The 15,811-nt window shown below is 35.8% G+C and overlaps 1 protein-coding gene across 3 annotated transcripts in view; it reads left to right on the top strand.

Moving 5' to 3' along the window:
• Positions 1–15,176, top strand: part of HPCAL1 (hippocalcin like 1) — a 1,334,575-nt gene extending 1,319,399 nt beyond the window's left edge. For all 3 annotated transcript variants that reach the window (XM_044079320.1, XM_044079314.1, XM_044079327.1), the window contains one exon: positions 14,006–15,176. In XM_044079320.1, coding sequence (XP_043935255.1) covers positions 14,006–14,103 — 98 coding nt within the window. In that variant the 3' untranslated portion in view covers positions 14,104–15,176. The remainder of the gene's footprint in view (positions 1–14,005) is intronic.
• Positions 15,177–15,811: the final 635 nt, after the last annotated feature.

Genomic DNA, 15,811 nt, shown 5'->3' on the forward strand with positions numbered 1-15,811 from the left:
GATGAGATAGCAACCGACGCAGGACCCAAGACTTTGATAATCAGGCCGGATGAGTGCAAGCAGATAACCCAAATGTGATGACTACAACAGTGAATATACTTGAACATCTACATTTATGGTAAGTGTACACAACTGTACTTTCCTCCCCTACCTGTCACCCCCTGGGTACTGCTCAAAATAAGGGAAGAAAAACCAAGGTCCATTCTAATAGCTCCAGACTGGCCCTGACAACACTGGTACCCCTTGCTGCGCAGCCTGTCCCTGCTGCCTCCATGGCATCTTCCTCAGATTCCAAACCTCCTGACCTAGAGGGAAGGGAAATGCATGCATCCCCAATTGCAGACACTCAGTTTGGCTTATTCCCTAACCATGAACCAATCTGCCATCCTCAGTAAACAGGTTCTGGATGTTATCCTTGAGGCCAGATATCCTAGCACCAGAAATTCCCTCCATCCCTCTCATCCTGGATTACTTAGCTGAACTACTCCACAGTGGCATGTCTTTGTCCTCTGTAAAAATTCATGCCTCTGCTATTTCTGCTCATTTTGTCATGGACCAGCCGCTTTTCTCACACTCTTTGATCAAACAGTTCCTCAGAGGGGCTAGCAACTTGAGGCCCCCCAGAAGGGCACCAACACCAGCTTGAGACCTTAACTTTGTCTTGGAAAAGCTCACCCTGTCCCCTTTCAAACCAGCTTCTTCTGCACAGTTAAAATTTCTCTCTTGGAAGACAGCATTCCTTCTGGCCATCACTTCAGCCAGAAGAGTCTCTGAGCTGCAAGCACTCATGGCTGTGGAACCCTTCATCATCTTCCATGCAGACGAGGTATCCCTCAGAATTAACCCATCCTTCATGGTCAAGGTGGTGTCCAGTGTGGCTCTCAACCAATCCATTCATTTGCCCACCTTCTTTCCTAATCCCCAGAAAAAGGGGGAAAGGATTTGTCACTCTCTAGATCTGCACAGACAACTCAGATTCTATCTGGATAGGACTAAATCCTTCAGAAAGTTTGACCAGTTGCTGGTTAGCTTTGCTACAGGGGCAGAAGGCAAAGCCATCTCCAAGCAAACCATTTTTAAATGGATAGCACACTGCATCCAGTTCTGCTACAAATAGCATGGAAAGCCTCTCCCAAGGGGTCAGGACACACTCCACCAGAGCAGCCTGCACCTCTGCAGCTTTTCCTCAGAGGAGTCCCCACCAGGGTTATCCTAGAGGCTGCCACCTGGACATCTGTTCACACTTTTACCAAACATTACCACCTACCTCTCTTCTCCAAATCCAGGGCAGGGTTTGTCTCTACAGTATTGCAGGGCATCCTAGCCAGCCCCTAGCTTCCTTGACTGCCTCCACCCATTTCCTCAGCTTTGGGAATCTACCCAAATGTGCTGACTGTAGCAGTGAAACACGAAGAACATAGTACAGTTGTATACTCTTACCATAAATGTAGATGATTCAAGTGTATTCACTGTTGCAGTCCTCATTTCCCTCCCTCCTTCACCTTTATTCTCTTTCTCCTTTTGTTACCTTTCTTCCTTGTTCTCCTTTCCTTACAAGGGACTTATTGGTATTTAGTTTCCACTGGTGGGGTCTTCCAGAAGGATGAAATTTAGTGCACCAGGGTATTTTAATTGTGGCACAAAAGGAATTATTTATATTGGTATTTGTATAAATTGTAATAGTTTTTACATAGGGAAATCAACACGTACTTTGACGAGAAGAATATATGAACATATCTATGAAATTGGCAAACAAAAAGAATCTAATGCTCTTTATAAACATTCTTTAATGTGTTGCAACATGAATATTAAGTTTGCAGTAATAGAACAAGTCAAGATTGACCCAAGGGGGTGTAACTGGGAATCTAGAGTGGAGTTTCGTGAGTTGTTTTGGCAGCTTAGAATGGATGCCAGTAGACCCCCCCCCAGGCCTTAACGATAATATTAGTATTAATATTGTCCTGAAATTAAGACAAGCTAAGTTGTGAAACAGAAAATGACTAGTTCATTCGATTTTATTTGGGTACATTTATATATTTGTATATGTTTTTAAACATTATTTCTTTGCACATTATACATATACATATATATTTTTATTACTGAAATATATGTATGACAACTTACAGTTTTTATGGTATAGGAGCATAATAACATTATTTACACTATTTTTTCTCAGAATTAATTGTGTAAAAAATGTCATTTTTATACATTTAATATTAGATATGTTTAGTGTTTCTTCTCTGTACTGTAATATATTTCTTTTAAAATATATCTATTTATTGGCAATACATTTTTGAATGCATTCATATAGATGGAAAGTTTTAAATCTGACATATTGTACCGATGGTAACATATTTATACACTTGTATTTGGTAATGAACATTTTTAACTGTGTTAGGTGAATACACATGACATTTTTATAGTTAGATTGTAGGTACTGTGACTTTTAATATTACTTATATTATCACAGCTGCAAACAATTATTTAATTGATCTGATAGCTTAATTGATTAGAAATGTTATATTTAAGTGGGTCATGTGAGGGTTTTAGTTCTGATGAAGCTTTGTATTTGAACAAAGGGAAAGCGCACTCAACTTGCATTATTTTTTTGTTTTTTGAGCCGTACAGGCTGGTTTTAACTGTCAATAAGGTGGACATATTTCAACTTTTGGAATCGTGTGGTTTGCAAGCCGAAGGGCTGTATTTCACTCAACGTGATATATATATTTTTTTCCGTCTGGTTCTGACTGATTCTTCTGTGGATTTGGTGTGTTTTTGGCTTAAAAGTTATTTCTACTGTGTTTTTTTTTTTTGGTACAAAACTGCCAAAGTCTTTTTTTCACTTGAAGAGCTGAGGGGGAAGGTGGCCTGTTTCAGGGACTGGCAGTAGGTGCTAGGAGAAGTAGCTATAACTCTGGTGTTGATTACCCTTAATTAGTTGTGTACAGCACTGTAATTGTATTCACCTAAACTGTTCCTGGAATTAGTCAGTTGAGGTCAGTGTACTACCCCAGGAAACAAATTTATATAAATAATGAATGAATAAAAACAAATGTCTAAATAAAATAAAGTAAAATTAGGGGACATTAAATTGGTACTTATAAATGCATGAGTTAAGTCACATCTTAGAAACTGTGACTCTGTCTAGGCTGTTTGTGCTTTGACAGCTTTGGGATTTGGTGGTTTTACAGTATATTTTGGTAAGGTGTACTGTTTGTTTTTTTTTTCTATGAACTGTCTGCCTGTACACAGAGCTGATAGTGGCTGTGAAATTTGTACCCACTGTCAGTCTCTGCATGGGTAGAACAGAATGGTTTACAGGTGAACATATGTGCCATTCATTAAAAAAAATCTATTGGTTAGCCTGTACAGTTGTTATAAAGTGGTGTGCGACTAATAATGGTTTGTATGCCTATGGTTGGTGTTAACATGTGCACATGACCTTTGAGAAAAAATTTGCCTCTGCGCATCTCAGATTTGAAAATTTTTTAATCCATTTGGTGCCCCCGCTAGCTGACTTGTCAGTAAATGGATGGGGCAGTGCCAACTAGGTCTGCGTGAAACTATTGTATTTGACAACTTGTCTTCATTTGTAAGGAGCAGACATTGTTTCAGGTGACTTGCTAACCACTTTCAGGTCAGAGTTTCTTGGCAATTGATGCCATGCAAACATATCTAGACCTCAGTCATTGTGCTCGATAACCTGTCTTAACTTGTGTGCGACTATGTTTGGGGGCAGAGTTTATTTTTGATGGTTTAGTACTCTCCATCATGTACTGTCTGTAGTCGGCTGATACTGTAAAAACAGGGTCAGGCCACAGTGCTTGCCCTAGATAACCTGCTTTAATTTTTGTATGAGGAGGGTGGCTTACCGCCCTCCTTCAAGTCACTGTATTATGAGGCTGGCTTGCTGCCCTCCTTTAAGTCAGTGTATTATCAATAGTTGAAGGCATATAAACAGGCTGCTGTGGCAACAGTCCTTATACTAAATAACATTTTTTAATGGGAGTGTGCTTGGTAGGCTTATTGGCCTCCATGTCACTGTTTGTAAGCATATGAACACAAACAAGCCACATTACTTGTACTTAGACTGTCTTAACATGTGTGTGTTGGAGGGGGGCTTATTGGACTTCTTCATGTCTCTGTTTGTAGGAATATGGACATAAGGCCACAGACATTACACTTTGTTGAGCCTTAACATGCATGTATGTGTGGGGCTTACTGACCTCCTTCAGGTTATTGTCTGTAGACATATCAACATAATCAAACCATAGTACTTGTACTTTGGAAAGCCTGTTTTAATGTGTGTATGAATATGGGGGGGTATTGACTTTTTCAGGTACTTGCCTTGTCTATAGCTGATGCCATATGAACAAGCTCAGTCTGCAATCTTTTCATGTGACAGCATGCTTTAATATGTTGGGGGGGGGGTCACCAGTCTACTAATAAAATATTCTGTTGACTAAGTAAATGAAAATAGTACATGAACTAAGATCCTTCAAAGTAGAGTGTTCTTCAAATGACTCTAAAAGAACATATGATTAGGTATACAACATCCATAATTGGCTAAATCTTGCTGAAATGCTTAAGTCAAACCTGTCTTCCAAGTCATGTAGCAAGGAGTTTTTCATACAATTAGTATTTGCATACTGTAGTCTTAAAGGTATGCACAAATTATCCTGAAAAGTGCATGGCAGTATTATCGGTCTGGTAAAATGTGTAGCATCTACTTGAAATGCCTAATGTTGCATATTTACTGTAATTTGCCAAATGATGCATTCTCCGGTGGCTGTTGCTATTGAAAAGATGTAATACTGCTTTCAAAATATTTGTGGAAAATGGTTGTGGTTTTATATTATTTGATTTTACAATTGATGTCAGTTTGGCATTTGTACTGCAGCAACATTGCACATGTCAGTGATCCTTGGTGTAGTCACATAATGTTATGAAATAGTATATGTCAGGTAAATCTAAAAGTACGCAGGGAGTGCTAGATTGGCTCATACAAATATACTTGCATTTAAAAGACATAGTGTAGTTGAGTAACTACGACTAACTCATATGTGCATATGAACCTAATATCATGACTCTGTACTTTATAGAATTTGATGTTTGGGAGACTAAGGAGCTGTGTAGTGAAGGAAGTTTTAGTGCACAAGTAGAAAAAGTAAACTATACTGTTACATTTTTATTTATTTATTTATTTATTTTTTATAGTTTTGTTGCTCCTTGCCCTGTTGTGTACCTGACTATAGTGCAAGTATACAGTGACTGCTCTCCGAGACAATGTGGCAGGTGTGCAATGTAGAGTTCATTGTATGAGAGACATTTAAGCTGAAATATCTAGCAAGTATTATTTCAGAGGGCCAGTGAGTTTTAAGCATGCCAAACATATTGACTAGTAGTACCAAAGGAGGTCTCCCACACTTCTCTCTCCTCCGACTCCCAGTTCCCTGCTCCTCCCCCCAATCATTGCATTTATACTCTCTGATGATCTACCACTTCACTCTTAAAGGTGTAGACTCCACAACTGTCTATACTGCACAGCTCACTGACAAAACGATATAAACATAGCCCCAGTTCCATACTACCATATAGCTAAACCAACTTCTATATGCTCCAAATCTTTTTAAATACTACCACTACTAAATCCAAACCTGAAATACACGCTCCTGGGGAAGGAAAAATCCCAATATTTCAGTTACCTCACCACTTCCACAAAATCTACTCCAACTTTACATTACTCCCAGTATTACCATACAAAGCAGTGATCACACAGCTACAGTGAACCTCTCCAGAGCAATACCTACTACACTGTTACTCATGACATACTAAACCACACACCACTAGTACTTTCTGTCCAAGACACACACACACACACACACACACACACACACACACACACACACACACACACACACACAAACAACCTGACCTACTTATCAGTCATATTCTCAACCAAGCCTATTCCTCCTTTAGTTCTACATACTCCTCTAATATTCAGTTACTTCACAGAAAACTCCTTTTCACCTCTACTCACCTTTCTCATTTCACAAAAACCCAATGAAATTGTGTCTATATTACAAGATCAAAACTTTAGTTAATCGAATAACTAAAGATCGAGCTTGTAATATCGAAACCTGAAAATGTCAAACAGCCGATTTAACCTAGGGAAACACATTCCTTGGCCGCATGAAAAAAAAAAACTTTAAATCCCAATTCAGGTGGGGGGGCTGTGCCCCCCCACACCCCCCCCCAACTAAATATACCAACTCCGAGATCACTCCAAATTGGAGAAAAGGTCATAATCCACATAACGGCCAAGGGAAGTGTTTCCCTGGGTTAAATTGGCTGTTCAACATTTTTAGTTTCGAAATTACAAGATCGATCTTTAGTTATTCGATTAAAGTTTTGACATTTTAATATAGATCCATGAAATTACCTAAAACCCTAGACACATTCACATCAGATATACTAGTACTGCTAAGAAGTAGCAAATCTGACTTGTGTCCCTCCATACACTTATTCCTGCTAATCAATGTACAAAGTCTCCAAAACAATGTAAATCAGGTAAGTATGCTACTTTCATGATGCAGCCCTGATATTTTAGGTATAATCAAATGCTGGATTAAAAAGGATAACCCACACTTTTATACCCCTTTGTCCCCATTCCTACAATACAACTACTACTTAGATGCTCAGCCTGGCCTAAGAAATAGGGGCAGTATTATTCTTCTATATTAATCACATCTAAATGAGCAGCTCATAAACCAAGCTAATGCACATTTAGACACTCTCCCAAATTGACTTTTAATAACAATTCTCACCACAAAAAGAATCCCCTTTACCTCTCAGTAGTCTGTGTCCCTTATCCATGTATTCCAGAAAAGTTCAAAAACAGAGCTTTTCTTCCCAGGCCTTCCTGGACCTCCACTGAAAATGGGCTTTTAGCACAGTCATGTTTGTTCCCAGTCAACAAATGGAAATAAATAAAAATAAGTGTAAATACCACTTTGGGTCTCCCATGAAAAGAGATTGCTAGCCTAGTGGGACTAACTTGGTCAACAAAGTATAAATAAATAAATTATCCAAAAATGTAGTCACCTACCTAGGTAGCAAAACCAATCTCATTCTGTTAGGTTATTTCAGTTTAAATCTGCTTCATATAATCTAACGTGAAATTAAAGGCATCTTAACTGACTGCTGCCTCATCTCACCCAGGCTAACCTCATAATCAACAACCCCATCTTCTTAGAATTGATCATTACTGTTAACTCCTCCTTAGTCTGACATTAATATCTATTCACGATACATCAAGGATGGCTGCCCAGTTAGCTTCTCTATACATGCCCCCCCCTTAAACATTCCTTTTAAATTAATCACATTTGCAAAACAGACTAGCCATCCAGTCATCCATCTTAAACATACATTCGGTGGCTATGTTAGAGTAACTTATCATTGATATACTCAAAAATGGCATTTTATTTTATTGAACAAGGAAAAATGGATAAGTAATGAGCTCAAATCACTTAAACCTCTGAGATGAGGCCTGACATACATAGCCCAGCCAACCACCACCAATACACAGAGATGCATTCAATTCAAAAACCTCTCAAAACAAGCTATAAGAAGACATAAAACAACACATAGCAAAAATATTTCCCTAATTACCTTCCCTGAACAATTCTGGAAGGAAGTTAGTCCACTAAATCAAAGGAAAATTCAAGTTCACAAAACATGACTACTCTATTCTCACCATTTGAGTTTCTCTTAGAGTTTATCAACCTGCCCAGACCGCATACCACTGATGCAAGCCCCCCAGTCTATCTCAACCTCCTTTCTTCATTCTGAAAAATTATATTGAGCTCTTCTTACTGCTTCTTACTGCTTGCTCTTGCTGTGGGATTTGAAGTCTTCTTAAGACACTCAGTCTTGCTGGCTGGATTCTGCTAAAATTCAAAGTCTGGTTATATTTGCATTCACAGTCTGTCGCATACAGAAACTTGCAGAATATACAGTGATGAGAGAATATACTTTGCAGCACCTGTCCTAAGAGCAGTAACCAATAACTTTTATAATAAACCAAACTGGACAAACGTTTCAGCTTAAAAGTACTGTTCCAACTTTACTTCTCATATAGTACAGATGATGTGAGAGATATACCATTTACCTCAGGACTTTGTCCTTACCATACCTCTAACATAACTAGATTTAATACAGACTTTTTATACATATTTTAGTTAAACACACACCCTCTTGGTTTTGGAAAGATACTGCCTTAATGACGCAAATGCTAACACATCTGTTCTTGTGCAAATGCTGATAAGTAAACTGTCTTCAAGAAAATGCCTTGTGGATTCTGTAAATGCTGATAAGTAAACTGTCTTCAAGAAAACGCCTTGTGGATTAGAAAAGCACATTTTTAAACTTTCTTAGAAAAGCATGTCCTGTTGTCCAGTGAAAGCAGATTACATTCTTGTCATGTCTGTAAGAAGTTCAGCTTTCTTGATGTGTGTGTGTAATACACTCATAAGCAAGTTCCTTATTTTTTTAAGCCACAGTCATTTAGTATGGTTGCTGATCACATATTACTAAACTCTGTTTCTGCGTTTAAGCAAGCTTTTTCTTTCAGCATATTTACAACAATTAATTTCAGCCTTAAATTCATAATATCTAACAATTCCCTCTGTTTTTAAACATACTCAAAACATTTTATACTGATATGTATTTTTTGATCACATTATATAGTCTTTTGTTACAACAAATCAAAATGCAATTTTACATAGTTAATACAATTATATTAAAGTATTACTACCAAACTGAATGTATTTAACAACTTTTTCTTTTGCAGACCATTCTGTGAAAATATTTTATCAGTTATGAGCTGTGTTTGCTTTAGTTTAACTTGATTAGTTTATTCTTTTGCAATTACAGAATTTAATTTATGACTTAGAACTGTTTCATTAACTCTTTGCAACTTGTTGAATTAACTATAAGAGACAAGAACCATGTGCTACTGCAAGCATTTATAACATTGTGGTCATGTGCTTGAACTGCCCATTAACATATTGGTAATGTACTGAACTGGGCTTATATAATAAATATTTGAAAGCAATTATTTTACTGGGGTAAAACCAGTGATATTACAACTTGACAAATTACTTTTAAACTTATTACAAAATATTCTGTACATTATGTATTTACACAGACTGTTTGCTATTCATGCATTTCAATCTAGCAGCTGTCCTGAACCCAATTTTTTTAAAACCTGGTTTTTCACACATATTCATTGCTAGACATTAATTTAATTTGTACTGAATTCTTCTGTATTTGTACATACAAAGACTATAAAGTAAATTTAGTCTAATCTTACAAATTTAATAGCATTAATATTAAGCAAAATCTTGGAAAATGTTTATGTCTCTTTAGAAATATCTAGTGGAATTGATACCAAATCAATACATCCTGTTATTTTCTTTTTTATACAAACATTGTTTTGTCAAAAACATATTAAAAAATAGTGACCATTCTTGCTCAATTTTTTTACATAGCTTTACTCTCTCTTGTATAACCGTTATCAATTTTAAGTCATCTCTTTTTTTTTAAACCATCTTTTGTATAGCTTTACAGTTTAACAGGTTGTAAATACAATTTAATACTAAACAATACAATAATAACCATTATGATAGTTATTAACTTGTAAAATATCTTATTCTGTAAAGTTTAATCCAGTTTCTAATACACTAATACCTGTTTTTCCCTCCCCCTGAAAGAGTATTGTTAAGAAGGAACGATACATTATTTCTGCTCTGTTGCTTTATTTCAGACCCTTTTGCAACACATACTACTCACACAGTGTGTAAAACTGATAAAGTGCCCCTCCCCCTGTAGTACTGCATTACTGTTTATCTGCTTTATAATATATGTCAGCCCAACACTTTGGTTATACATTTGCTTTATTATCTTTTCTGTTGCCTTTGTTGTCTATTTCTACTTGTAGTAGTTATTTGTACCCTACTGTATACTTTATTTGAACTGTATGTAACCCATCTGTTGGCTATACTTGATGTAACTAAGGGTTTTTTTTTTTTTTTAAATCAGGGACATATATGCACAATTGTGATGTTTTATTATAATTACCAAATAGTGTTGCATGTGAACATTTTAACAATTATGTTTTAAATAATAAGTTTTTAGAAAAACTCAAGCCACTTGTCTAGCAGTCTTGTTTCTTATCTTTTCAACATTTCCTGTAACTATTCATCCAGTTTAGGAAGGTCTGAGCTCACATTTCAGTTAACCTTTTTTAGCATGTATTCTTTAATCATCTGTTAGTAAAATGCTGTTATAAAACACTTCATATTATATTTGTGATTTGCATAACTATGCAAACTAAACATTATTTTACAATTTGTTTACATATTTTTTAACTTTTGATTTCAGTATTTTTATTTAGTTATTTAACTGTTCTGACTTAATTTTACAAAGACTGTTTGACTAATTCCATCTGTGATTTAATTTATTTTTAAAATTCAGAACTTTAACTGTTTGGTGTTACTATATAATTATAAAAAAAATGTAAAAAAATAAATAGATATTAGCTTAACAAACACATTTATATATTTACATTATTTATATTTGCTGTTGTCGGCCTGTTATTCTTGTGTGTTGTATAAAAAGAAAATACATGCATGTCAGTCTTGTGACTTTAAATCATTACTCTTATTAACTATTTTTATTTAAATTTATATACAAGAACTGTTTTGTTTACCTTTTGACTATGCTATGAGAATGTCAGTCATATGCTCTACTTTACTGTAGTACTGATAAATACATTGCTTTAATTGAATGGAAGTTTTAAACATTTGAGAATGATTTGTCAGATCCTATCATCCTACCATGTAAGCTTAACCATTTTCAAAACACAAACATATTATAAAATATATTTCTTTTGTACAGATCAGCTGTAGTTTCCAACTCTTTCCCAATGTATGTAGGAAGTCAGTCTCTGTCAGTTCAGCTAATCTATTTTCTTCATCTTGTAACTGTTGTTTAAGAGTCTCCTCATGGTCTGCCTGATATGTCTCAGGAACCTGTTCTGCTGAATCTGAAACTCCTATGCACTTTTGAAAAAAATGTTTGTATAACTTGTCTAAACTTCCTGAACTCATTGTGTCTCTTTTTTAGAAGTTTACTACATTTTTTTGTAACAAAATGTACTAAGGGTTCTATCAGTAACTGATTTGACTCACATGTGGTGACAGGACATAACTGTTTAACATCTGAATATAATGGAAACACTTTAGCCTTAGTTAATTCTTTATCATGAACAGATCTGTCTTTACAGTCTATTTTTTTAGCAATATGATGCAATACTTTTTTATGGCATAATACACAAAATGCAATTTTTGTTGAAGCACACAATAAACATTTGTCATATTTCACATGGTTTTCTTTGAGATACCAGTTAAATATTGTAATACATTTGCATAATGCCTTACTATCAACCTGCCCTACTAAGGTTTTACATTTACTAATATGCTGTGTATACCAACATTGCAATTTACTATCCATACTGTCTAATAATATACAAACTGTCTAATAATATACAAACTGTCTAAGAATATACAAACTATGTAAGAATATACAAACTGTTTAACATCATCCACACTAAATATGTGACACAGAAAAAAGTCTTACCAGTTAGCAAGAAAACAGGTGATCAGGCTGTTGTTGCTGATGGCTAGAAATTTTTCAGAGTCACTTGAGAAGCTGGAAAGCACAACAGGCAGTGGACTGTTGGGCTAGTGGATATCCCCTTTTCTTTAGTGAAATTATGGCACTGCAACTGGAACTTCTGTCTCACTCCGGATGTAGACGTCTAAAAAACTTTACTACTGCAAGCTGCATAAACTGGAATACTTCTGTTCAGAATTGACACATACGTACAAATGTTAGTTACTGCAATTTAACTGAAGTAACCCTATGCAGGGCTTACCATCACTCCCCCTGTGTTTTAATGCAGAGTGTAGGTTCAGATGCAGGTATTAGGTTCAAACGCAGATTTTAGGTTCAAATGCAGGCTAGCTTGCCATTGAAAAATTATATGGTGCTAGACACTCCTGGCTGGCTCGCCATTGAAAAAATATATGGTACTCTAGACACTCAGCTGGGTCGCTATTGAAAAAAATATTTGGCTCTGCTTACTGCTTGCTTGCTTCTTGCCTCTTACTGTGGGATTTGAAGTCTTCTTAAGACACTCAGTCTTGCTGGCTGGATTCTGCTAAAATTCAAAGTCTGGTTATATTTGCATTCATAGTCTGTCGCATACAGAAACTTGCAGAATATACAGTGATGAGAGAATATACGTTGCAGCACCTGTCTTTAAGAGCAGTAACCAATAACTTTTATAATAAACCAAACTGGACAAACGTTGCAGCTTAAAAGTACTGTTCCAACTTTACTTCTCATATAGTACAGATGATGTGAGAGATATTCCATTTACCTCAGGACTTGTGTCCTTACCATACCTCTAACATAACTAGATTTAATACAGACTTTTTATACATATTTTAGTTAAACACACACCCTCTTGGTTTTGGAAAGATACTGCCTTAATGACGCAAATGCTAACACATCTGTTCTTGTGCAAATGCTGATAAGTAAACTGTCTTCAAGAAAATGCCTTGTGGATTCTGTAAATGCTGATAAGTAAACTGTCTTCAAGAAAACGCCTTGTGGATAGAAAAGCACATTTTTAAACTTTCTTAGAAAAGCATGTCCTGTTGTCCAGTGAAAGCAGATTACATTCTTGTCATGTCTGTAAGGAGTTCAGCTTTCTTGATGTGTGTGTGTAATACACTCATAAGCAAGTTCCTTATTTTTTTAAGCCACAGTCATTTAGTATGGTTGCTGATCACATTTTACTAAACTCTGTTTCTGCGTTTAAGCAAGCTTTTTCTTTCAGCATATTTACAACAATTAATTTCAGCCTTAAATTCATAATATCTAACACATTCCACCCTTTAATTGTAAATATGTCAAAACTAAAAACATAAAACCTTACCTTGAACAAATAAGAACTTATGCTCCAGCAGGTTCTGATGGACTACATCCCTGGTTCGAGTGTCACTTTAGGGGACTCCCTTACACTTTTTCTACAGTATCTATATTTATTCTGTATTTACACAGACTTCAGTGCCAAACATCTGGAAAGTAGCTATAGTAAACCATATCCCTAAGCAACCATACCCCATTCAAACTTCTTACAGATCAAGGTTTATGTTCCCAAACTAGGAAAGATTCTGGAGAAAATCAAATGTTCACCGATGACCCAGTATCTTTTTACTTACATCCTCCTGTCCCACAAACAGCATGGCTCCTATGTAATGTATTTACAGTCTTATTTTTTTCTGAAATGTACATCTCTGATCTCCTTGAGGTGAGCCTGAAGTTGTTCATTTGTAATCAGTGCTTTACTGTTAGCAAATTCAAAATAAATAAAAGAACATTTCCAATATGTATGCAATACTTGCATTAATTTGAATCAGAACAGGTACATGTATAATGCTGTCCTGTTTCAGTAGTTCAGGACAGAATATGTGTTACTGAACACCGTTGCTCAAAATACTTCAAGTTATGAAACAAATCATAGTAGATGTTCTGAAGGAGTGATGCTATTAACATACAGTGTGCCTTAATACTGTTATAAATTGGTCATTTTTGTAATGGTACTCCTGATATTTTTTTTTAACTAAAGAAATGGCTTTAAGTATTTTTGTGTTTTTTTTTTCATAAAAGACATGACATTTCATTTCTAGGTAATGGCGGCAATCCCTTTCAAGGTACGAGAGTGTATGAAATTTTAAATGATAGTATTTATATTTATAGTACTTTGGAGTTAAGGAAGAAACAGTATATATATCAGTGAAGGCAACTCTTAAGAATATTGCCCAAGTGTAACATCTATTCTAACTGCAGTTAATGTCTATTTTCATTATTGCAGGCAAACTCTCACTTGAAGAATTTATCAAAGGTGCCAAGAGCGATCCTTCCATTGTACGATTGCTACAATGTGATCCAAGCAGTGCAAGTCAGTTCTAAATGGACACTGTGTGGACAGTTGCAGTGGCTTGTCATTCAAGCTTTGCTTGCTATTGGATGCCTTCTGAATCATTCCTCAGTCGTCTGCGAATGTAAATCCATTGCCAGATGATGTGGTCTATCAACGTGGAGACAGCATTGCGCTTTCTGCATAAACATACGTTTTAACTTTGCTTTTTTCAAATGAGTTTTTCAAAAGCTAAACTGGTTTATATAATGATATATTGAGTAATTTAAATTGTTTACATCTAGATATGGAAAGCTTATCTTACATATATTGTATCTGACGTTTTTGCAATTCCCTCAGATTAACACAGAGTGTTAATAGATTGTATTATGTGGTAGGAGAAGCAGTAAGCTTTTCTAACATAGTGTATCTTGGTTCATTTATAGTCTTACGTTTTTCCCCCAGATCCTTTTTTTCTTAAGAGATTATTTGCCTGCATGTATCATTCGATAAAGTTTATCCACTCTTTGTATAAATGTATGTGTACAAGGTGATATAAAGTTATATGTATTGAATGCAGTATTTCACCCTTTTTTCTAGCATTTTGTTACTTTTTCATTGAAGCTTGACTGGCGTATGCTGTCTTTGTGATGTTTAACCACTTGTGGATCGCTGTCAGAGCCCTAGTCACTTGCTGCATGTAAAGAATAGAAGTTCTGTGGATACTACTTCTGTTCAATAAAATATTGAATGTAATGCTTTAGTTGTCCCAACAAAAATGAACCCTTTTTATATAATTTGTATTTCAAAGCTAAATGTTATTGTAATATGTAAAGGGATAGAAGAGGACGATCTCACAACGGCACTCGCAGCTCAGCTGCAACAAGTGAGGAAGAGGGAGGCGGAAAGACTTGGAATTAGCACTACATGGTCTTTTGAGGATAAATTTGTTATGCCCCTTTATGTTTTCTGTTTTTGATGTTTATATAACATATATCTATATAAAAATATTGTGCATTTCAGTGTTACTTGATATTATTATCGACCACCTGCTAAGAAACCATGGAAATAGTCCTTTTTGTCAGCATCAAGCATGTTTTGTTGAATTAAAATTGAAATGAATCCACTCAGAAATTGTGTATTATGTTATAAAACATTTAATATTTTTAATTCCAGTACAGAATTCAAAGACAGATATTGAAATTGGGATTTATAACGCAGTAATACGTCATGAAAAGTTTCGGAATTGACTAGGCTTATATAGGCCCTAGGGCCGATAGCCTAATACCTACCTATGAATCTATGTAATTTTATTTATTTATCAATCCATCCATCCTTTTTTGACCAGGTCAGTCCCACTAGGCTAGTAGCCTTTTTTCAGGGGAGACCTCCTGAGGTGGTATTTGTACCACTAGGGGAAATTTGGCTAAAGCTTTGGGGAGTTTCCTTTACTCTCTTTGATAGGTGCTGTAAAATATTTTACATCCACCCGAGTTACACCAGCTCAGGCAGATGAGGCCACAGTTTCTTTAATTTAGAGAATGGCACACTCAAAAGTGCAGCACCCCCTTTATGCTGGCTTGCAATATCAGCAATCCATCTACCTTGTGTAGGAATAGAACCCACTCTCTTCTGCATCAAAGGCAAGTGTGCTACATATTATGCTACTGATACTGCTACTGTAATTGATGCTGAAGCTTCTGCCCAGATGATACATACAGAATGTTAAAAGGTCTGAAGATAAGATGTCATTACTCAGAA

This window comes from Protopterus annectens, chromosome 1.part1 (genome assembly GCF_019279795.1).
Source record: "Protopterus annectens isolate FY-2018-M chromosome 1.part1, PAN1.0, whole genome shotgun sequence".
Taxonomy (NCBI): Eukaryota; Metazoa; Chordata; order Ceratodontiformes; family Protopteridae; genus Protopterus; species Protopterus annectens.